Source organism: Peromyscus californicus, unplaced genomic scaffold, assembly GCF_007827085.1.
Source record: "Peromyscus californicus insignis strain IS unplaced genomic scaffold, ASM782708v3 Scaffold_2__1_contigs__length_46816999, whole genome shotgun sequence".
NCBI classification, from domain to species: Eukaryota; Metazoa; Chordata; class Mammalia; order Rodentia; family Cricetidae; genus Peromyscus; species Peromyscus californicus.
In genome coordinates, this window is record NW_026294540.1 from 40,695,772 (window position 1) to 40,719,214 (window position 23,443).

Sequence of the window (23,443 nt, forward strand, 5' to 3'; positions counted from 1 at the left end):
ACTCCACAGCGTCCATTCAGCCTGCTTTTTCCTCTTTCTGTAAACTACTTCATTTTAGATAGAGTTTTTGTTGGGTGTTTTTTTTGTTTTGTTTTTTTTTTTTTTTTTGAGACAGAGTCTCTCTGTTATCTAGCCCAGGCTGGCCTCAAACTCTCAGAGATCTGCCTGCCTCTGCCTCCCGAGTGCTGAGCTTAAAGGCGTGCGCCACCACCTGGCTCAGTATTAGTATTTGAGCCTACGGAGTTCCCAGGTGCCTCCTTGACATTTGTGATCAGGTTTGGCAGACCCAGGACTGAGCGCAGCCCTGCCCTGTAGGATGGCACTTACATCTTAGAGTTATAGCTCAGTACTCTTTCATGTTGAAAAGTTTAAGTTCAGAGATTTTGGTCTTTTTATATGAGAAATTAGATAGAGCAACCAGGGCATGTAGATTGAACTATTGTCTTTCACAGATTTACTTTGTATTTTAGATTACCAAACAATGTTCTGTTGAAGAAAAGCATGCCGCTTAAGTTACAATCAAGATACAGACTTGTTTTTAAATTATTAGAATATTCCTATTATACATCCATGAATAATTCCATACTTACTTAAATACAATTTCAACATGATGGTTCTTAAAAATATTGTTCATGGACCTGGTCTATAAAAACTAGTGGTGGCACACACCTTTAATCACAGCATGGGGGAGGCAGAGGCAGGGGGATCTCTGAGTTTGAGGCCAGCCAGGTGTGTATGTAGGTCCAGACCAGCCACAGGTATACAGTGAGACCTTGTCTAAAAACAACCCCCCCTCCCAAATTTTTCAGAACATTAGTAAATGGATCTTTTTTTTTTTACTAGTTCTGACATGTTTTGGTTATTGACTTTTTAGGAATACAATGTCTGCAGATAGTTTGGGTGTCAGCTTTTAGTCTGGGCTGCTGCTGGCATTGATGGATGAAATGGGGAATGCAGCTGGACATGTGCAGTGCACAAGATGTGTTTGTGGTCAAGTGACACGAAGAATTTCTTTTCTTTTTTTTTTTTTTTTTTTTTTTTGGTTTTTCAAGACAGGGTTTCTCTGTGTATCTTTGCGCCTTTCCTGGAACTCACTTGGTAGCCCAGGCTGGCCTTGAACTCACAGAGATCCGCCTGGCTCTACCTCCCGAGTGCTGGGATTAAAGGCGTGCACCACCACTGCCCGGTGCTTGTTTTATTTTTCAAGACACGAGTTTCTCTGTGTAGACCTGGCTGTCCTGGATCTCTCTCTGTTGACCAGGCTGGCCTTGAACTCGGAGATCTGCCTGCCTCTGTCCCCTGAGTGTTGGGATCAAAGGTGTGTGCTGCCGCCAGGCTCACCCTGCATTGAAGACTCCTTATTTATATTAAAATGTAGCCTTCTGTGTCCTAAGAAAGCTGCCGATGAGTAGTGTAAAGCTGAACAGCAAAGCGTGCTGATGGGTCCCAGTCTAGAGTCCACGGTGCTTGTTTGGAGTTGAGAAACCATTTGGGTTCCCTGAAATTCGCATATCCCTCTGCGGTTTTCCTCTTAGATGCTCTGACGCTGTTGGAGAACGGTTTTGTGTTTTCCTTGCCACCGTTCTGCTTCTGAGTTACCAATCTTCATGTTCAAGGCCCTTTACGGGAATGTTCCAGATCTGCTGGAAAAGGGCTTTGTACTCAGTACTTCCAACACCAAGTGATTCTCTGGCATACACTGACAAGCTGTCCTGTAATTCCACTCTGTTTTGAGTGTTGACAAGGAGTTAGGGCCAGGTAAGGGCCCTGTCCTACAACACTGCCCCTGGGTCAGGCATCGATCATGAGTACTCCACTGTGAGTTGTGCTAACGACGGACCGGGTACAAATGGTTTCCTATGCCCCCTCAGGTTCAGTGATTTGCAAGCATAGCTCACAATACTGTCCTTTGCTAAAAAGGATATCCTAAAGGACAGATAAACAGCCAGGAGGAAGAGACTGAGAGCATCAGTTGCTCCTGAGGGATTTCCGTGGAAGCTCATTATTAACTCACAGCCCCTCTCCCTCAGGGAAATTGAGGTTGGGGGAGGGAGGACCACAGTATTAGTATTTGATTAAAATTCATCAGAGCATTCGGGACAAAGGAGAAGCATACACAGTAGGGGTGTGACAAGGAGTTGGGTTTTAACACACAGAACTGGGGGTTTAGCAAATGGCCTTTCCCTTGACCATACACAGGTGTTCACTCCTGCCTCCAGAAAGGCAGATAGGCTTGCTGCATTCATTAGTCCCTATGAAGTGGGTGTGGCCCCCCTTTATTTTTATTGGGGGCCGTGCCAATCACCTCTGACATGTTCAAGGAAAGAAACAGTGTTTTTAGACAAAACAGTGCAGTTGTGCACAGGAACTCTGAAGCATGAAAGGCCTGTGCAAACTCAAGGCAGACAGTCTAGTGTGGAGGAAGGTGGGGTGTGGCCATGGAACCTCACCACTAGCTCAGTGGCTGCTAGGAGAGGGATTCCGTTTCTTGAAACGTGTGACCCCTGCTAGGAGCACCACGCTCCAGGGCAGACCCCACTCCCAAGAGTAGCGGGAAACATTGAACTCTAAGGGTTTAAAAGCAAGAAAACAAGTCTGAAGTTGGTTGGGTAGGGAGGGAAGGGTGGAGACAGTGGGTCTGGGGAGGAATTTGGGGGTGTTGAGTTTGATCAAAATATACTGCATGAAGTTCTCAAAAACATCTTTTAAATTTAGTACTATTTATTATGTGTGTACCACAGCGTCTGTATGGAGGTCAGAGGACAACTTGTAGGAGTCAGTTCTCTCCTACCATTTGGGTCTTGGTGGCAAGCATGTTTACCTGGGGAGCCATCTTGCCAGCCCTGGGTTGGTTTCAAAAGTAGATTGCAAGATCCTATTGGGGGTCTACTGAATTTAGATATCCAGAGCAAGGCATTTCTTTAGAAGAACACTGAGCCCAAGGCTCTATCTACCGTTGTTATCAAGCTCATCATTTAATGATCCATCAGTCCCTTGGTCCATGGAGACCCATTCCAGGACCTCTAGTGGATGTCTGAAACTGAGGACATTACCTAACTCTGTTTTTCCCCAAAAACTATGCCTGTGATAATTAATTTACAAATTAAAGATTATTATTAATTTACAAAGTACATTAGTTGATAATTAATTTACAAAGTAAAAGGTCAACAGCAATAGCTGTTACAGCTAACAGATGGTAATAAACTAAAGCAATGGCTGCAATATCTTGGAATAAAATCTTGTAACTGGGTCTCAAGGCAAGACATTCATATTTTTGAACTTTGACTATAGGTAACAAGCCATTGAGCTAAAATGGTGCTGTAGAGAGATGGATGAAAAGATTGTGAAGAAGGTCATGGGTGGTTGTACAATTATGTGAGTGAGTGTCATAGCCTGGAAACAAATGTTCCTTTCCGAAGACAAGAGCCTATTCAGGAGATGTGAGACAACCCACCTTTTTCTATACTGCTGAACCAAAGGAGTGTTTTCTTCCTTTGATATGTATGAGTGTTTGCCTGTATGTGTGTATGTGCACCATGTGTGTGCAGTACCTGAGGAGGCCAGAAGAAAGTGATGGATCCCCTGCACCAAGTTACAGATGGTTATGACCATAGGGTTGTGAACATAGGGTACTGGGAATTGAACCCAGGTCCTCTTAACTGCTGAGCCATCTCTTCAGCTCCTGTTTTTTGAGACAGGGTTTCTCTGCATAGCCCTGGCTGTCCTAGAACTCACTCTGTAGCCCAGACTGGCCTCGAACTCACAGAGATCCACCTGCCTCTGCCTCTTGAGTGCTAGGATTAAAGGCATGCTCCACCACCACCCAGCTCCTTGTAAAATTTGTACTATTTATGTATTGACATGTTTTAAGATGGTAGGTTTGACCAGTGTTTCAATGTCCTTCATATTCTTGTCTTGCCCTCTCCTCTCCCTGCCTACATTCAAATACTTCATCTTTTTTACATGTAAATCTAGAGTCTATACATGGGAGAAAACATATTTGTCTCTCTCATGTTTCCCAGCTCCATTAACACCCGCTACCCCAACTCATCTACTTTCACTGAGAACTTCATTTCCATCTGAGTATATCCCCCCATTCCATCAACTTTGTATCTCTCTAACCTCAGCATCATATTTAATGCCTCTTCAGACAGACATGTTGGAGGTGGCTGCATTTACTCATGATCTATTTTTGACCCTGGACTAGCAGTCGAGTCCCTCAAAACACTACACTCAAAGTAGGTTTCTGCTCATCCAAGAAGCTATCTATTGACCCTTAGCTATATTAAGATCATCCTGCAGAGGGCTGGAACACTGGCTCAGTGGTTAAGAGAACTGGCTGCGATTCCAGAGGACCTGGGTTCAGTTCCCAGCACCACATGGCAACTCAAAACTCTTAACTCCAGTTCTGGGGACCTGACACCCTCACACAGACATATACATACATGCAGGCAAAAGCCAATGCACATAAAATAATAAATTTTAAGAAATAAAAATGAGAGTTGTGACTTAAAATCATGTCTAGTCTTGAGAACTGTGGGGCATTTACCCAACCACCCCCACAGTTCCCCAGAGTTTTCTTGAGTGCGAGCAGCAGGAAATATTAGATAGAAGGATTTATTGCGGAGAATATCGCGGAGATAAACAGATAGAAAATAAAGGATAGCCTCGAGAGGGCCTGGAACCTTTTCCAACGGGCCCTGACTGTCTCTGCCCCAGGGTTATAGAGACGCCAAGGGGTGGAGCAAAAGACCTCCTCCCCCAGCACAGCCAAGTGCAGACCATCCCAGACACCTGCACTCAGGCCCGTGGTCTAATCATCCTCTATGCGGACCTGCTGGGTAAAGCCACGAGGAACCTGAGAACAGGTAGTCACTGTGGACTGACTGCTCAGGTGAGGACAGCTAAGGTTGGGCGGACGCATTTTTGCCCATTTGCAGTGTTGGGATCCAATACAGGGCCTTGCACCCAGTAGGCAAGTGCCCTGCCACTGGGCACACCCCCATCCCCGCTGATGCGGTTTTCATAGGCTCTTCCCGCTGCTCATTGTGCAGTTCTTGCTTTTGGATACAAGCATGCACACCCAAGCAGTGACGACACTTCTTAGCGTTTCATCTTAGTGTCCAGTCCGTCTGCATAGACTGCTGTTGTAGAAGGATCACAGTCCATCCAAATGTCCTCCTCTGTCACGTGCGGGAAATGACTAAGAATATAACAGGTTGGTAGAGTGGACTTTGTAAACCATAAAGTGCTTTTCCTCAGTTACAGGAAACATCATGGCATCTGTGTCATTATGCACAACTCTGAAATGTGGTAGAGGACCAGGGCGAATAAGGAGGTGTTGGAGAAGAAAAAGAGAAGAGGCTTTTTGTTACTGTTGTTTAGTTTGTTCTTGTTTTCGTTTTGCTTGCTTTGTTTTGTTTTCTTTTGTGAGGCTGCGCTGCAGGGGTGAAGGGAGGCTATGGGGGGACTGGGAGGTGCTGACAGTGTGCGTTCAAACTGGACAAGCACGACACAAAAGAAAGTGGCTGTTGAACTTTGCCAAGACAAGGTAGGAGAGTCCTTTAGAATATCCTGATTCACAGATGAGTCTGTCAGATATGCTAGGCCATTGGGCTGAAGATGGATGCCCCAATGTTACAGAGGAAACTTGGGTGACTATTCAGGCAGCCAGCTGTTTCTGTCATTTCTCACATGTTTTAGAAGTTGCTTGCTTGCACTTCCTGCTTACTCGGGTAGTATTATTTCCTTTTCGGGTCTCTGATGGAATTGAAGACTTTATAGTTATAGTTTTCCTTGTTACCAGATTCAGAAAAGAAATTAACTAAAGAGGTATAAAGTATATAAGGTTGAGAGACATTAAAAGATAGTTTTGGTACTGAAAATTAGAATAGAAAGTAAATTAGGTACAAACTTTTGGACTCATCAAGATAGGATAGATGTGGAATATTTTCTCTGAATTTGTCAATTGTTAATGGACTAGACATTGTTAATGTAATTATTGCTTGTATATATTATAAAGTTATTGTACTTATTGTATATAGTTTTTCTTGTATGAATTATTACATTCTTTTTATTTTATACAAAAAGGGGGAATATGGTGATATTTTGTTTGTGCTCTAACAAATAAAGCTTGCCTGGAGATCAGAGTGCGGAGCTAGCCACTAGAGGCCAGGCAGTGGTGGCACACACCTTCAATCAAAGCACTTGGGAGGAGGAAACAGAAGTGATAGAGCTGAGTGGAGAGAGGAAGTGATAAGGCAGGGTAGAGACAGGAGCTCAGCCCCTTTCTGTCAGAGGATTCCTGGAGGTAAGAAGTCTCTCTAGTGGCTGGCTGCTCTGTTCTTTCAGCTTTCACCCTGAGATCTGACTCTGGGTTTTTATTATAAAGACCAATTAGAATTTGTGTTACAGGTAGGTGAGTGGAATTGGGGTGCATGATGTGAAACTCCCAAAGAATCAATAAAGAAGTTAAATTTGAGAGAGAGAGAGAGAGAGAGAGAGAGAGAGAGAGAGAGAGAGAGAGAGAGAGAGAGACAGAGAGAGACAGAGAGAGAAAAGCAAAATATGGTAAAGGGGCTGGGACAGCTCAGTCAGTAACAGTGCTTGCCTTGCCAACAAGAAGCCCTGAGTTCAGTCCCTCAGAACTCATTAAAAGGGAGCCCGGCAGTGTGACTTGGAGTCCCAGCTCTGGGGAGGTGGAGACTCACTGGCCAGCCAGCCCAGGCTCCTTAGAGAGGACACAGACAGACAATTCTCAAGACACCAGAGTGGGTGGTGACTGAGGAACAACAGCCATAGTTATCTCATGGCCTCCACAGGCACAAACACGTACACACACACCTGCACACACAGGAAAAGAAAAGAAAAAATGGAAGGTGTTGAGTAACCCATGGAAACAAGATAATCAACTTGAAAGGTGCACAGCCCAACACTTTTCAGTTTGTTTGCAGGTTTAGCTTAGTAACCGTAGGGAGTGGTGACTTCATAGACCATTAAAGCTGTAACTTTGAACAGTTCTTACGAATAAAAGGAATTGTGGTCATCAAATTCAGTTGCGCAACATTTACTGAGCATGTCGTGAGCAAAGACTGTCCCTGTCCTCAAGAAGACCTGTGGGGGGAACAAATAGAATCTTGGGCTGGAGAGATGGTTAGAGCACTGACTGCTTTTGCAGAGGACCTGGGTTCAGTCCTAGCACCCACATGATGGCTCACAAGCATCTGTAACTCCAGTTCCAGGGGGCACAGCGCCCTCTTCTGGACTCTGTGGGCACTGCGTGCACGTGGTGCAGGGACATACTGTGCAAGCATTCATACACATAAAAATAAATGTTTAAAAAAATCCAGCGGAAAATGCTAGATGAAATTCCTTTAAAAATTTTTTTTTATTATTTATGTTTATGAGTGCTTTATCTGCATTTACAACTTTATGCCAGAAGAGGGCATCAGATCCCACTAGAGATGGTTGTGAGCCACCATGTGGGTGCTGGGAGTTGAACTCAGGACCTCTGGAAGAGCAGGCAGTGCTCTTAACCTCTGAGCCATCTCTCCAGCCCCTAGATGGAATCCTTGTTTATACAAAGGGCTGTGGAAAACCTGCAGAGATTGAGGGATGGGTGATAAATGTCAAGAACCCTGGCTGCACTGGGAAAACAATGTTTTGGCTGACACATGGCAGTTTTAATGAAACAGGAGAGGAAGGACAGATGAACTTCATAGACCATTAAAGCTGTAACTTAATGTCAAAAGGAGACACGGTGTTTGGGGATCGAGGGTGGAAATAAGCGTGGGTGTAATGTGGTGTGACACGGGATGGGGCGGGATCAGGCTGTGGTCACATGCTTGCCTAATTGCCTAATGAGCAACAGTTGCTGAAGGATTCTAGCTGGAAAAGAAAAGATCTGTGTTTTAGAAGCATCCTTCTCAGCACAGTGTGGAGCCTGAGCTAGAGGAAGTAAGAACAGTGAGAGGTGGGAAAGCCAGCCCGGGTTTGTGGGCCATGACAGCCTTCTACCCAGCCAGGGAGCGAGAGCAGACTGCAAGGTAAGACTGACCTTATACACAGTGAGCTGCCTGCTCAGTTTTAAAATTTAAGATAGTTTTCTTTATAATATGAATTTGTACTCACTCCCTATTACATATAAAAACCAAGCTTGTCACTGAATTAAAACATTAGGAAAAGTGAAAAATGCATATTTTAAAAAGTGCTTCTCTTCAAGGATTTTTGCATCCATCAATAGAGCCTTGATAGGATCTTCCAGCGTCAGTCAAGTATAGAAAGAATTATTATTGCCTGGAACGTTATTTTCATATCAGTGATTATTCAGCATAAAATGTCTTCAAAATCCCTGAGCAGTCAGAAGCCCACTGTGCAGATGGACTGGGGTTGGGACTCCTTGGTTTCCACATGAGAGGCTGGAGCATGTCAGTTAGATTATTGATTCAAGTCTTATTGCAGTTTCCCAAGCCCTCCTCTGCACTCCACTTTCTCTGGTCAAAGGAGAGGTAAGGAGGCGCTGGGGCTGGTCTTGGCTGTACTGAAGAACACGGGGTGATAGGTGGCCCCAGAAGCAGCAGAGCCAGGCGCTGCCGCCTTACAGCTCACTCCATTTAGGAAAAAGGACCTTTTGACACAGATTGCGAATGAAATACTGGTTGTGGGCTGTGTGTTCTTCTGGCGTCCTGGATGTGACCTGTGCATTACTGCTGAATGTCCTCAGTCTGACGAGTGCTCACAAGGCTCTTCCGGGACGAACATTGTGTAGCTTCCCTCTTCCCAGCCAATGCACTTGACAGCCCTACAAAATCAAACAAGCATTGGGAAGGGGTTAAAAGATCCATAAGTAACCAAGCTTCTGTCCTGTCCAGCCATACCTGGCTTTTAATAAATTATACAAGTTCTGTGTAACAGGCATATCCCGTCCCGGCATTTTGAACTTCACTGACTCATTATGTATAGTGTTCTAAAATTAATCAAATAAACAAGTTTTTTCTCTCTCCTACACCCCCAAGATACTATTCTTAAGAGTCCCCATAAAATGCCTTCCATACATCTGTGACCTAAGGCCATTCCCCCTTAGTTCTCAATGGCCAATGACACTCTCATTCTAAGGTCTCAAATTATTGACGGGTGTATTCGTGACCAACAATTCTCTAGCAAATAGTCCTCCAAGGCAAATGTCAAGAATCTGTGTCATTTTGCACACAGAGTTAGAAGATTCATTTAACCCATATGCCCTTTGATAAAATGATGAGATACCTACCATAGACTGATGACTGGGAGGATGAGGAGGCCGGCAGACAGCAGAAAAATGAAGCCAGGGTACCAAGCGACAGTGGCTGAATAAATACCGTTGTAAGCCGAGGTCGAGGCGACTCCACCCAGTGTTTCTAGGAAAGCTATGCAAGCGAACAACGCACCTGGGGTGTGGAGGGAGGAAGAAAAGGAAAAAGGTGGAATTACAAAACATCAGTCAAAAGAGAAACAAGAGAACTGTTCCTTGAAAACAGTCCTGGAGCTGAGCAGTGGTGGCGCACGCCTTTAATCCCAGCACTCGGGAGGCAGAGCCAGGCGGATCTCTATGAGTTCGAGGCCAGCCTGGTCTACAAAGTGAGTTCCATGACAGCCAGGGTTACACACAGAGAAACCCCGGGGTTCGATCCCCCCAGCACAGCACAAAACAGGTGTGGTGGTACACACTTGTATTCCCAACACTCAAGAGGCAAAGGCAGGAGAATCAGAAATTCAAGGTCATTCTTCGCTTGAGAGCTTGTCTCAAACAACAAAACCCTGAGAAGTAACCAACCCATTTTGCAGATGAAGAATCTGAAGCAAGGTGCTCTCTGTGGACTTGATGGGAGAGATGTTGAAGACCCCAAATAGCTAAGCTCCAATGTCTACGGCGGAAGGCTGACACAGGTACCATCAGCTGACTCTTTTGGAGACTGCAGTGTCTCCTCCCACGGCCTCAATTCCAGCTGTTGCATCAGACCGGAATCTAGCTATGGACAGGAAATTCTGTGTGGACATTTATGTGTCTCCTTCTGACCGAGCCACAGCTCTGTCAATTCCACGCACACAGCTGTTCTGCTTGCTCTGATGTCCTCAGGGCCCAGTTGTCCTGGTGCATGGCAGCCATTTAACAAGCACGTCAAATGAATGAGTGAAGTTTAACTCAGGACTCCATACCCATCAATCACCCGGTAGCATGTACTGCCTTCATGATTTACGGTGATGCAAGGATTCAGGTTAACTGGCTTCCCTACTTGCTTAGTTACAATATTTTCTTTGTGTTCCTTGCTATGCCCAAGAATAGTACTACGGTACACAAAACAGACTGGACACTGCTGGTTCTGGTGGCTAGGGGACCCATCCGTTCCCTAAGATAAATAGGTTGGGCTGGGTGCCGTCTGTCTCACACAACATGCTGCTGTGGAAGAGCGGTAGCTTGTTCTCGACTTCCCTGGGCAACCCAACCTGTTAAGTAGATACAGAGATAAGCTGGATCAAATGCACCTGAATGAGTGTACTTTCTAGACTCAAAAAAAAAAAAAAATCAAGCAACTCAAATCTCCAGCCTGTTTTATTGTGTCCCTATTTATACTCAGCATGAGTTTGTGAGCCGTGCCAAAGCAAGACAGCTGGTCCAGGACACGAGATTGTTAGAAAACACAGGCATTTTCAGAAACATCACCGAAGTGCTGTTTCCTCTCCCTTCTAGTTATTCAAGTGTGTGCTCTCCCGCAGAGCTATGCCCCAGCCTCTGAACTGTCAGAGTTGAGCTAGCAGAGAGTGAGTGGCGCCTGGTGGCCCCGTGGTGTGTCCCGTCTCCCGTGACTACTCTAAAGTGCATCATATTTTCATAAAGTAAGTATTTAGAAAAAAATAAAGAATGAGTATATATTGAGGTATGAAAATGTGGCCACTATCTAAAGTACCTCGGAGTTCAGAGGTAGGAACAAGATAACTATTATTTTCAGATTTATTTTATGTGTATGAGCATTGGCCCGCAGGTTATGGATGTGCACCGTGTGCAAGCCTGGTGCTCCTGGAGGCCAGAAGAAGGTATTGGATCCCTGGCGCTGGAGTTACAGATGGTTGTGAGTCACGACGTGGAGGTGAGAACAGAACTCAGGTCCTCTGCAAGAGCAGTCAGTGCTCTCAAGCACGGAGCCATCTCTCCGCCCCTTAGCTACATCGTTTTCCTTTTGTTGCTGTTCCCTTGGCATCCCATCAAAGAAACACCGAAGCCAAGGGCGAAGGTCTGTTTCTCCACGGCACCCTTTCAGAGTCTTCTATTCTTAAGTGCTCTTGAGATAGCCATTATGACACAGTTTATGAACGGCTTGGAGAGGACACAGCTTCCATTTACGAGGGGCCAAGAACCCGTAATGAGATTTTAAGACTGACTGAAGTATGCAGTTTTCCTCAGCATTGACCAGACTCACGCAAATACAAGTGCGCTATTAGAAGCGATTCATAAACACTCATGTAAGGACGTCGACACAAGGCTAAAATATGAGACCGGAAAGTACCGGAGTCTGATGATACCTGCAGGCTGCTGAGCGAGGCCGGCACCATACGCCAATACCTAGTAGCGGCTGTTCTTATCTACTCCTTGTGGTGATTCTTTGCCTGCACCTCTGGAGCTCTTGGCTCCCCTGCTCTCGTCGTGTTTGGGGGCTTCCTTGCTGGCCACCTTGCTGAGCACTTGGTCAAAGGAACAGAACAGAGCTAGGTTATGATGTATCTTTTCTGCCTGTCTGGGCCACCTCTCTGGCTGCCTCCACACTGCCCGTTCCTCTGCATTACCTTCCATGGAATCCCCTGGGCTCTGTGTTTCCAGCGTGGCCTCAGATTCAGGTCCAGAAGAAAGCCTTTCTGGGACCCAGTGCAAGAATGTAACTGAAGGTCCCTATCACCTTCTAAGCACGGATGGCCCCCTGTGTCTGCTGACCACCCACCAAACCGACAGTTAGGCACCAAACACGCACAGACTTTTTTTTTCCTTGTCATTATTCCCTAAACAACACAATAAAATGACTGTTTACAAAATCTGTCTCATCTGAGGTATTATGGGTCATCTAGAGAGGTTAAAGTTTAGGGGTTATGTGTAAATGATATGCAAATACTATCCAGTTTAAACCTGTTTTAATTATTTTCATGCATTTTTTTTTGTTTAGTGTGCAAAATAATGAGTTTGACTGAAAATTTCACACATATGCCACTGTAACTTGTTCAGAATATTGGTGTCTGTGAGGGGCTCTGGAACCTTCCCCGTCAGACATAAAGTGACAGCTGCATTTAGATGTTGTAAATACAGCTAACAAACGGCTAGGGATTAGTGTGATGTGTCTCTATACTGAGGAAGGCCAGATGGAAACACAGAATTCCCAGGCTTTTTAAGAGTTCCATGTAGAAACTGGACAACAGTGAGAGCGTCCCCAGCCTGCGACCCACACCATTTGACTTCCCCTTGCTGTCTGCCTCAGAAGGGGTCCTTCACACCTGGGTGTGCACACCTGGGTGCTGTCCAACTCCAAGGTCAGAACGGACCTGCCTATGAAGTCACCCATTGGACCCCTCTTTGGTGGAAAGGGAGCACATGGGGTCTGGGCATGGTCCGCAGAAGAGGATCATCCAAGCACTCGGTAGACATGAACCAGAGTGGCTCAGCTAGCCAGGAGTGCTGTAGGTTCGCAGTGGAGAGAGCCCTTGACTCTGAGGTCTCCTTTCTTCTTCTGGCCGAGACAAGGCCAGAGAAGCCCTCTAAATCAGGGCCCCTAAGCAGGGCCCCCTCTGCCTGAATGTAAAGCTTTCCTACCAAAGCTTAGCACTTCCTTCAAAAGGAGACCCTGGAAGAAAGGGGGTTATTGGCGGCTCAGACGCTGCCAGAATCGAGTGAAGTCGGAACGTCTGTCATAGTCTCCAGAGTCAACTCACCTTGTTCAGTCGAGTGGACCACCTTTGACAGCATGGACCTCAGGACAGAGAGCGGCATGAAGGTGAAAAAGAATGGGATCCTGACTGTGAGATGAACAGAAGACCCGAGAAGTAGTCAAATCAGGGTAAGTCAGGATGCTGTCCTGTCTAAACATCCTTTCCTATGAGCAGCCCGACTCACTAGCTGAAGATCCAGCTACCCGTAGTTTTGCCTAGTAAATGAACAGACTACTGACTGGCCATTTGGAGTTTGCTTTATTCTAGCATTCTGGTTTGGGTCCTACAAATACTACTCATGAGTGTTTTGGTCCAGATGAGACCCATTTGCCTGTTTTCCTAAGGATGTAATAATTTATTTATCAAGTTTTGACTTCTAATTAGCTTTTACCTGTTTGAGAAATATTTATTATTTTCATTTTTGTTAGTTGTGTGTGTGTGTGCATGTATGTGTGTGTGTCCCATGTATATGTGTATGCTCATGGGGGCCAGAAGAGGGTGCTAGATCCCCTGAACCTGGAGTTAAGATGGTTGTGAGCCAGGGAACTGAACTCTGCTCCTCCATAAGGGCAGTACCTCTTAACCGCTCAGCCATCTCTCCAGCTCCTTTTATACGGTTTTTGTTCTTTGGCCTTTACATTCTTGGGGCTCTTATTTCCTACTGTAAGGATTCCTTTACAGGTAAACTGGCTCTTTATCATCTTGTTGGTTCATTTTTTGACACATGAACACAATTGCTTTTGTTCTTAAATTATGATGTATATGTGATTTGTATCATGATATATACATATGATAAATGCATACTGAATGTATATATATGTGTGTGTGTATGTATGTGTGTGTGTATATATATATATGAGAAACAGGGTCTCACTATCACTATGCAGCCCTGGCTAACCTGGAACTCCCTTTGTAAACCAAGCTGGCCTCAAACTCACAGAGATTCCCTTGCCTCTGCCTCCCAGATGCTGGGATTAAAGGCGTGTGCCACTATCACCAGATTTAAGTCATGCTTCTTAATTGAGTCATTTTTAGTCATACTATAAAATAATGGCATTTGCTTTTGCAAATAGTACATTTACAGTTTCCAGAGTATTTGCATATGTTGACTTAATGTGTCTCGTGGAACAGGGATGTGGCTCCTACTGTCTAAAAGGCACTGTGCAAAGTGCTTCCTAGTTCTCCAAGACTCGTTATAAAACCTGAATGAAGCTTTCCAGTGTGTGTTGCACAAGGAGAAAATGAAGGGTTCAGAGGAATGAACTCGCCAAGGTCACCCAGTGGGAGAGGTGGAAATCGAGCCTGATTCTGATTCTTCAAATTGTGCCTCCAGTCAGTGGCAATAGCTTACTACCTACCTCCATGGTCGAAACAGCTGGCTTGGACCAAAAATCCACATTACAGTTTTGTCTCCTGTTCCAACACAGCCTTCTAAGGAACACTCATTTCAGTAAAAGCTACACTCAAGAACTGAGTCACACCAAGAATGTCCCTCAACATATTTTTGGCAAATACGCAAATTTGGAAAATCGTGATGATTCCATCTGGCATTTTAATTACTGACTTCTGGCAAGCTGGCTGTTTGCTTTAAATTGAAATAGAATGGGTTCATAGAGAGCTTTATATTAAGTGTAATCCCCTCCTCCCACTTTATAAAAACAAAATCAAACATATTTGTAAACTCACCTAAAAACATCATGAGAGTGGTCCTCGTGAAAGCAGCTAGGATCATTCCCACCATGGTGGTAAGAATGCCAATAAAGGTGATGTGAAGATCCTTCAAGCAGTAGGAAAAAAGCCATATGCCGAGGAAACTACTCAAAAAGGAGAGACTGCCCAAAGCTGTACCGTAGCCTATATAAACCTCATCCCAGCAGAGTGGAGAGCCCAGCTCATAAAGCGTAAAAATCGGGAAAATGCCAATTATCACAAAAAAATAAATGACAATGGTAAAAATCAGCAGACAGAGCAAAGATCGTCGCTTACTGGAGCCATTTTTAAAAAGCATGTAAGTCCGGTAAAATAGATCCTTGAGGCTTTCCCTACAGGACATAGTGACAATCTGAGATGAAGACTCCCTTATGGGATCACTGAGGAAAAATGCGATGTAGGTCAGGTTGACCGTAAGAACTACGGCAATGATGAAATAGGACCACACAAAACCCAGTTCTTGGATAAAATAGCCAGATAACAGACCCGTTAGCCCAGTAACGACTCCAAGCATAAAATCCAGGATGGCTATTCGAATGATTTTCTGCTTGTATTCTTTACACTGATCCACAATGTAGGCAAAGCAAGCGCCCCAAAACGTGGTGTAATTCCCGAAGAGGGCACCCATGAAGGTGGATGCCATCAGAAGCTGGAGTGGAAGCTTGAAGTAGGACAGCACACACAGCCAAATGTTGGTTCCTAGAGAGCCAAGAGAGGACAGAACCATGGGGAGTTTCCGTCCATGGCTGTCGCTGCTGGACAAAAGCAGGAAGGTGGACACCAGAGCAGGAATTAACCCGCTCATTTCCACCTGCAGGCTGAAGAGAGAAGCCTTTTTCTGGACTTCCTGCAAGGACAAAGACAAAGTGTTTACAGATGCGACGGCCAGGAAAAAGATTGCAGTGTATGATCCCTTGATATTGCCGCTGGTGGTGAATGGGCGGCCTCGGGTATGTGGGGGGACAATACCAATTAAGTTTTCACGCCGTTCATATAGCATATGTCAGAAGGTTACATACCCAGACTTTGTCATGATATCTACACACCACTCATGGTAGAGACTCGAAGGTATAAGAAGAAAAAAATGCAAAAAAAATGCATGCATCGGTGTATCTGTTTATACAAAGGACATGTGCAGGTCACAGACTCTGGTGATAGCAATGGAACGCTAGTTTCCCTCCCCTACCCCGCGAACTATCTGCACTGATTCCAGTTCTACAGCCTGGGTGATGGCCCTTGCTGTGACGGGTCTTCCTGCCTAGGCTACTGCGGGGAGCAAACAGTTCACATACATTTGCTTGGTAGATTCTAAAAAGGCAGAGCTCAGCTCCCTTTTAATCTTTGTGTCCACAGACAGACTAGTGAGAAAAGAGTCCTCCACTGACTAAAGAAGTAGTAAGACAGATGCAGTGGAAGAGTCTTGGATTGCTCCAGACAGCTGCCGTCTGTGGACTGAGCAAGGAATGATGGTGGAGAAGAGGGCACACACGTGGGGAGCTGTGACAGTCCTTACGGCAACCATTTGATGGGAAGAACTCGGGGCTAGTTAAAGATACCTGTGGGGCTGGAGATGTGGTGCAGTGGCTAGGAGCACTGGCTGCTCTTGCAGAGGATCCAGGTTTGGTCCCATCACCCACGTGGTGACTCACAATTGTCTGTAAGTCCAGTTCTAGGGGATCTAATGACTTCTTCGGGCCTCCACAGTCACCAGGCATGCACATGGCGCACATACATACATGCAGGCAAAACACCCATACACATAAAAAATAATTTAAAAATTCTTTTAAAGACATCCTGTGTCTGCCATGTCTCACTATTGTCCAATTCATGCACAGTTTTTACAACGGGACAGGCCATGTGTTAAGAGCAAAAGACCCACGTTGTCAGAAAGCAGTCTAATAATCGATGAGCCATAAAAAAATGTAGCTGGGAGGTGGCAGCTCATGCCTTTAATACCAACATTTGGGAGGCAGAGGCAAGTGGATCTCTGAGTTCAAGGCTAGCCTGGTCTATAGAGCAAGTTCTAGGACAGCCAGGGCTACACAGAGAAACCCTGTCTCAAAAAACCAAGAAAAAAAAAAAAGCTTTTCTGCCGCAATATAACCTAACCCAGAGGGAGCAAGAGCTCCGTCTTGTCACCCTCGGTGTGACTATCTCTGAGGACAGTACTGGGCACAGGCAGGCTCTTGGTGGGTACTGAACAAACTGAAGAAGATAAGGCCTCCGCCACTTGCTGGCCACAGAAGATATTTTCAAATTATTGTGTCTGTTGCTGCTGCTTCTGACGGGAGGGAATGAAGGCTTACTTTGCAGGCTGTTGGGAGGGTGACACTTGAAAGGCATATGAGTTGCCCGGCACCAGCCCCGGGGCCTCGTTCAGCACTCAGTCCTGCCTGTTTATGCGCACACCTTTGTGTACTTACGGTAGCCATCACGTAAATATTTCCTGAGTAAATAAATAACAAAGTCATCTTCTCAAACGGGTTTTCCCAGGGGGTTTCTGCTTTATATCGGTCCACCCGTGTCTGTCTCCCGCTGGCTTCTGCTATTCCTCACCCAGTCCTTCACAGCTACCTCCTCCTCTGCAGTCTAAGGTAACAAAGTTACAACAGGGACGTAAGACACAAGCTAAGGGTTGGAGGGATGGCTCAGTGGTTAGAGCACTGGCTGCTGTTTCAGAGGACCCAGGTTCAGCTCCCAGCACCCACACGGTGGCTCACAAGCATCTGTAACTACAGTCTCAGGGAATCTGATGCTCTCTTCCGGTCTCTGAGGGCGCTGCATGTGTGTGGTACACAGACGTACATGCGGGCAAAACAATCATACACTTAAAAAAGACATCTTTTTTTTTTGTTTTTTGGTTTTTCGAGACAGGGTTTCTCTGTGTGGCTTTGCGCCTTTTCCTGGAACTCGCTTGGTAGCCCAGGCTGGCCTCGAACTCACAGAGATCCGCCTGCCTCTGCCTCCCGAGTGCTGGGATTAAAGGCAGGCGGATCTCTGTGAGTTCGAGGCCAGCCTGGGCTACCAAGCGAGTTCCAGGAAAGGCGCAAAGCCACACAGAGAAACCCTGTCTCGAAAAAAAAAAAAAAAAAAAGACAGCTTTTTAAAAAATTGCAGGACAGACTCCTGTTACCAATTTACTTCTTGAGAGGTGATCACGTGACAAGAAAATGGTGTAGTGAGTTGTTAGAAGACTCCTTCTTCCTCAACAGTCAACAAGCGCAGCTAGAATCCCCCACTACTTCACTTCTTAGCCCAAGGCACCCACCACTGTATAAGGTCCCCATGGAGATAAACCCCACTGACAAGGTGCAGAGGTGACCCCTCTAGTCACAAGGCTCTGAGAACTTGGAACTTTGAAAAAGTAGATTAAGATAAAAATAAAGTTTTGAGACAAAGTCTCGCTAGGTAGCCCAGGCTGGCCACTAGCTTATGGCTATCCTCTAGCTATCCTCTAGTCTCAGCAATATTACGTGTGTGTGTGTGTGTGTGTGTGTGTGTGTGTGTGTGTGTGTGTGTGTGTATTATGGTGGTTTGAATAAAAATGGACCCCACAGACTCATAGGGAGTGGCATTATTCTTCAATAATATACACCCTTGTTGGAGAAGTGTGTCACTAGGAGAGGGCTTTGAGGTTTCAGAAGGTCAAGCCGGGCCTAGGGGCTCACTGTCTCTTCCTGCTGCCTGTGGATCCAGATGCAGAACTCTCAGCTACCTCTCCAGCACATGTCTGCCTGTGTGCTGCCATGCTTCCTGCTATGACAATGATGGACTAGACTCTGAACTGTAAGCCAGCCCCAATTAAATGCTTTCCTTTATAAGAGCTGTTGTAGTCATGGTGTCTCTTCACTGCAATAAAACCCTAACTAGCCGGGCGGTGGTGGTGCACGCCTTTAATCCCAGCACTCGGGAGGCAGAGCCAGGCGGATCTCTGTGAGTTCGAGGCCAGCCTGGACTACCAAATGAGTTCCAGGAAAGGCGCAAAGCTACACAGAGAAACCCTGTCTCGAAAAACCAAAAAACTAAAAACAAGAACAAAACAAAAACCCTAACTAAGATGTGTGTGTGTGTGTGTGTGTGTGTGTGTGTGTGTGTGTGTGTATGTGTATGTTAATAAAAAGGGTTGGAAAATAAGACTTTCATTAAAGTATATATTTTCAAATACCAAATATAGGTGAGAGAGTGTAGTTTATTCTTTAATTAATTTTTAATATGTTGAGACAAGGTATCCTTATGGATCCTGAGTTGGTCTTGAACTTGTAACCCTTCTGCTTCTCTCTCCCAAGTGCTGAGATTACAGATGTTCACTACAATAAGGCTTATTATGACTTACTTTGTGGTGACAAAGACTGAACCCGAGGCTTTTCGAATGTCAAGTAAGCTATCTGTCATTAAGTTATATCCTCAGCAGCCCTTGGATTATTGAGACAGGATGACTCACTATGTTTCCCAGGTTGGCTTTGAACTCATGATCTTCCCGCCTCTGCCCCCTAGATGCTAGAATTACAGACCATGCACCACCATACCAAGTTTCATTCCATTTCTTCTCTCCACACCCTGAAATGTAAAACAGCATCTTACACACTTGCACACAGGCACACGTGGGTGTGTTTGTTCTTGGGATGTGTTACAGTCGGCTTCAGTTGTCCACTTGACACAGACTGGAGTCAGCTTGGAGGAGGGAACCTCAGCTGAGGAATTACCTCCATCAGATTGGCCTGTGCCCAGGACTGTAGGAGGTGCCATCCCTGGGCAGCCAGGCTAGGTCGCGTAAGGAAGGCAGTTGAGCAAGCTATGGGTGTCTCCGTGGTCTCTTCTTCAGTTCCTGCCTCCAGGTTCTGCCTCGGTTTCCCTAGATGATGGGCTCTAATCTGTAAGCCAGATAAACCCTCTCCTCTTCCAAGTTGCTTTTTGGTCAGTGTTTTGTTTTGTTTTTTCCTTCCAGACAGGCTTTCTCTGTGTAGCCCTGGCTGTCCAGTAATTTGCTCTGTAGACCAGGCTGGCCTTGAACTTACTGAGATCCACCTGCCTCTGCCTCCCGAGTGCTGGGATTATAGATGTGCACCACGACCGCCCGGCTTTGGTCAGTGTTTTATCACAGCAACAGAGACACAGACTCGGACAAGAAGGACAAACAACTATGGCCTAGCAGTGCAGGGCTTCCTGTCATAATGCACAATCTTATTTTACACTCAATGGACAGTGGGGGCTAGGTGGTAAGAAAGAAATTTTGTTTTTCTAGTCCTCCCAAAGGGCTGGCTCTTTATTTTCAGGGTGACCAGGACACAAACCCCTAACTCCCCCTCATTTGGAAACTGAGGGGCCAAGCTCACACAACAGAGTTGGCTGCTAAAGAAGGAAGCTCTGAGCAGGGGACAAGGCTCTCAGATTCAGAGGGAGGAGGATGTTCTCTGAGGCCATACAAGGGCAGCATCCGGAAAGCATCCAGAAGGACGTGATCGAGGCAAAAGTGATGCTGTCAGCCCCTTCTTGTCTGGTCCTGTCCCAGCTGTGCGCAGCAGGGTAGGGCTAGGTATGGTGGCTCTAGTTCCCTGCTCCTCAGGAAAGCACCAAAAATCTCGGGGCACCGACTTTGGGGGACAAGACCTGGAATAAGGACAGTCTCTTGAATATCAGTCCAATTGAAAACAAAACAAAAAAGGAAAAGAAAAGAAAAAAAACAATCAAATTGAAAGCTTGGCTAAAATCTAAATGAGACCACACTGCTCTAGGCAGTGTGTATGGGGGATGGGGGTAGGGAGTTGGTCAGTAACCAGGTCTGGAGGGGCTAACACTGTACTTTCCCCCTAGGCTCCTCCCACTGCATCAAGGGACTTGCTCCTGTCACTTGGGGAGGAGTGAAGGAAATCCCTGACTCAAACATAGAAATGACAAGTCCCCGGGACTTTCTCACTCCTCGGAGAGATAGATTGTTACACTTTTTTTTTTTTTTTTAGAGCTGAGGAATCCAACTTGGACATCACAGCATCATAGTCATGTGATCTTGGTTTCTTCCATCCATCTATCTATCCTTCCTTCCACTGTATCATTCTTCTTGTTGCTACCTTGAAACTGGGTAGCTGAGGCTGGCCTTGAACTCACAACCCTCCTCCCCCAGCCTCGTGAGTATTGTGATTACAGGCCTGAGGAGACACTCTGTGGAGGGCAGTAAACCATTCGGTGAGGCCCCTACCCTTCTCTTTATGACTGTGCAGGCCCTATGGCCGGTCAGAAATGCTCTGTTCCAAGAAAATTCTCCCACAGCATGAGGAAGCAAGGACAGGGTTGGCCAAGCAACTGGACCTTGTCCCGTCCAGCTTCAACCTGATACCTTGGGGCAGCTGGGGTGACTTCAGGCTTCCCCTTGGGGCCCTCTGCCATGTCCCCACCTCAGATTCATTTGCCTGCACAGAGACCCTCAGATCCGGGGAGGCAGCTCTCGACCTCCTCTCCTCTGTGACTGCGAAAGCAGCCCACTCTGTTATTTCCACAAAATAATCCCCAAGGAGAGCAGACCTGAGCTTGTGAATGTGGCACTGTAGGAAAGCCTCTGATGTCACCCCCACACATGACAAAGACTGCCTCAGGCCCCAACAGAGTGATGACATAGCTCTGTCAGACGCATACAGAACTGAGGCAGGCCCCATAATGTCGAGCTAAACATTTTCAGGCTATTGGGAGCCAAAGTGAGCACAACCCAGTCCAGATGTGGGCACGTGACTCGACACTTATCTCCTGTCACCGCCTCCTGACCTCCACAAATGCTGCCCAACCCCATGGGTGTCAAAGGCCTTGGTCCAATTTTTCAGACTTTTGTTTTGTTCTCAAGAGACCAGCGAAGGGTGGATGCGGGTTGTCGTGAGATTTCCTAAGGAGAAAAGAGCTGGTCCTACACTCGGAGGGATTTTTGAAAGAGGCGGATTAAAGGTGTTAGGAGGAACCATTAACTGAAATGGGAACTGAGAGAAGGCCCTTGATTTGAGCTGCTTTTAGGGAGAAAGGTTGGAGGGGGGGAGGGGGTGTCACACCCTGGAGAGCCTCCGGTTTCCATTCCCTGTTGACTACAGGATGGGAGGTTTTAATTCCTTACCTCCCGGAATGCAAAGATCGGGTCGCTCTTGTTTTGCGCGCATTCAGAGACATTGCTACCGGAAGCAAAGGTGTAGTTACCGGTTTCTTCCCAGATCCTCCGGTACACGTACTGCGCGGTCAGCGGGATGGTCAGGGTCATAGCAAACGCGTTTAGGAGAATGGCGGGCTCGATGAATGATATCTTCATATTGCTCAGGTGGGCAGGTGGAGTCTGTTTGTTAGAGGGAGGGAGGGGGAGCAGGGGAGAGAACTCATCAGTTGATTCCTTATCCCAGAGGCTAAACTCTCAAAGATGGGGAAGTTGGAACAGTGTGTCATAAACATGAGTAAGCAAAGAGAGAGTTCCAGATTTCTGAGAGAGTGCCCTTGCCGGGAGAGGGTCCCCCGTAGCTCTCCAGGGAGCGGACTGAGCTTTCTCAGGACTAAGTTCTCCCCGGGCTCTGCTTACTCAGTGCTCACAGCGCTGCGCCGAATAATAGCACGGGCTGGTTCCCGGGAAGTAAACAATGAAGTTCCCCGGGAACCCGAAGGTTACGCAACTGTTGTTCTCTGACTGCCGGTGCAAGGGCCTTGCAGAAAGCAGCTCCCGATCGGAAGGGGAGTTTCTGTTTTCGTTTTCTAAACTCACCCCCACGGTTCCGGTCTTCCTGCCTGGCTAGGCGCAGGTAGGACCGTTTTCAGGACTGGGTTCTCAGTTACCCGTGCAGGGCGCAGCGCCCCCGGCTTTCCAGCGCGGCTCCCTAGCTGGGGACAGCGAGGTGGAGCTGGACGCAACAGGGGGATGTCCTTGGAACGCGACACTGGAGCCCTGTTTGAAGGCAAAGCGAGATAAGCGCACCTCCCGGTCTCTAGTGGCCCCGGACTCAGTCCCGGCTGCTCCCCACGCCGCCGCAGTCTCGGTCTTTGGGCCCTGGTAGTGACTCGGCAGTCGAGCATCATCACGGGAGCCCGGAGATAGAGATCTTCGGCCCGAGCTGTCACCCTTCCCTAGCTCGCTTGTGATTGGGTCCCGCGGCCGGCGCCCCCGCAGGGATTGGTCTAGCGCAGCGTCACTCTCTCGCGCCCGCCCCCGGAGGCCCGGCTGGCTCTCGCCCAACAGCGGGGCAGGTTGGGTGACCCCGCAGCTCCGTGCTGGTTCTGCCAAGTGTTTCTGGGTAGAACCTGAAGAGCGGGTCGCCTTGGCAGCTGGATCAAGAGTTCGAGAACAGCCGGGACTACATAGCAAGACTCCTGTCCAAAGCAAGAATACATTTTTATATATGTGTGTGTGCATGTATATATATGTATATACATATAGTATATATAATTTTATTTTATAAATAAATATTATTTTATAAAGAAATAAAATATATAAAATTAAATGAAACACCAAAAAGTGGTTGTAAATGTCACACACTAGGGTTGCTAGGGTTGCAGTTCACCGTAGCATATGGATGGACCCAGCGAGCATCTGCCAAAACAACGCAAGAGAGAAGAAAGGACTTCCCAGGAAGGACACAAGGAAAAAGTTCCTAGTGGGGATGTGTTAGCTGTGGAAATTTTAAAGAAATATTTACTACAATTTTATGTAAATATTTATTTTGTTTTATGTGTATGTGCACCCTGTGTGGAGAGCCGAAGAAAATGCTAGATCCCCCTGGAACTGGAGTTACAGGCAGATGTGAGCTGCCATGTGGGTGCTGGGAACTGAACCTAGGTC

General features: G+C 46.5%; 1 protein-coding gene across 3 annotated transcripts; it reads right to left on the bottom strand.

Annotated features, from left to right (window-relative positions):
* Positions 1–2,926: 2,926 nt before the first annotated feature.
* Positions 2,927–22,734, bottom strand: Slc46a3 (solute carrier family 46 member 3). Of its 3 annotated transcripts, none has more exons than XM_052754537.1 (6): positions 22,583–22,733; positions 21,743–21,955; positions 14,629–15,499; positions 12,946–13,029; positions 9,266–9,422; positions 2,927–8,800 (listed from the first exon to the last, which is right to left on the bottom strand). In XM_052754537.1, the coding sequence occupies exons 2-6, from the start codon at positions 21,929–21,931 to the stop codon at positions 8,719–8,721; spliced, it is 1,383 nt and encodes a 460-aa protein (XP_052610497.1). In that variant the 5' UTR covers positions 21,932–21,955; positions 22,583–22,733; the 3' UTR covers positions 2,927–8,718. The 3 variants fall into 3 exon arrangements, with proteins under 3 accessions (XP_052610497.1, XP_052610499.1, XP_052610500.1); XM_052754539.1 differs by lacking the exon at positions 22,583–22,733 and adding an exon at positions 22,373–22,576; XM_052754540.1 differs by lacking the exon at positions 12,946–13,029 and having other exon boundaries at positions 22,583–22,734.
* Between the last annotated feature and the right edge of the window lie 709 nt (positions 22,735–23,443).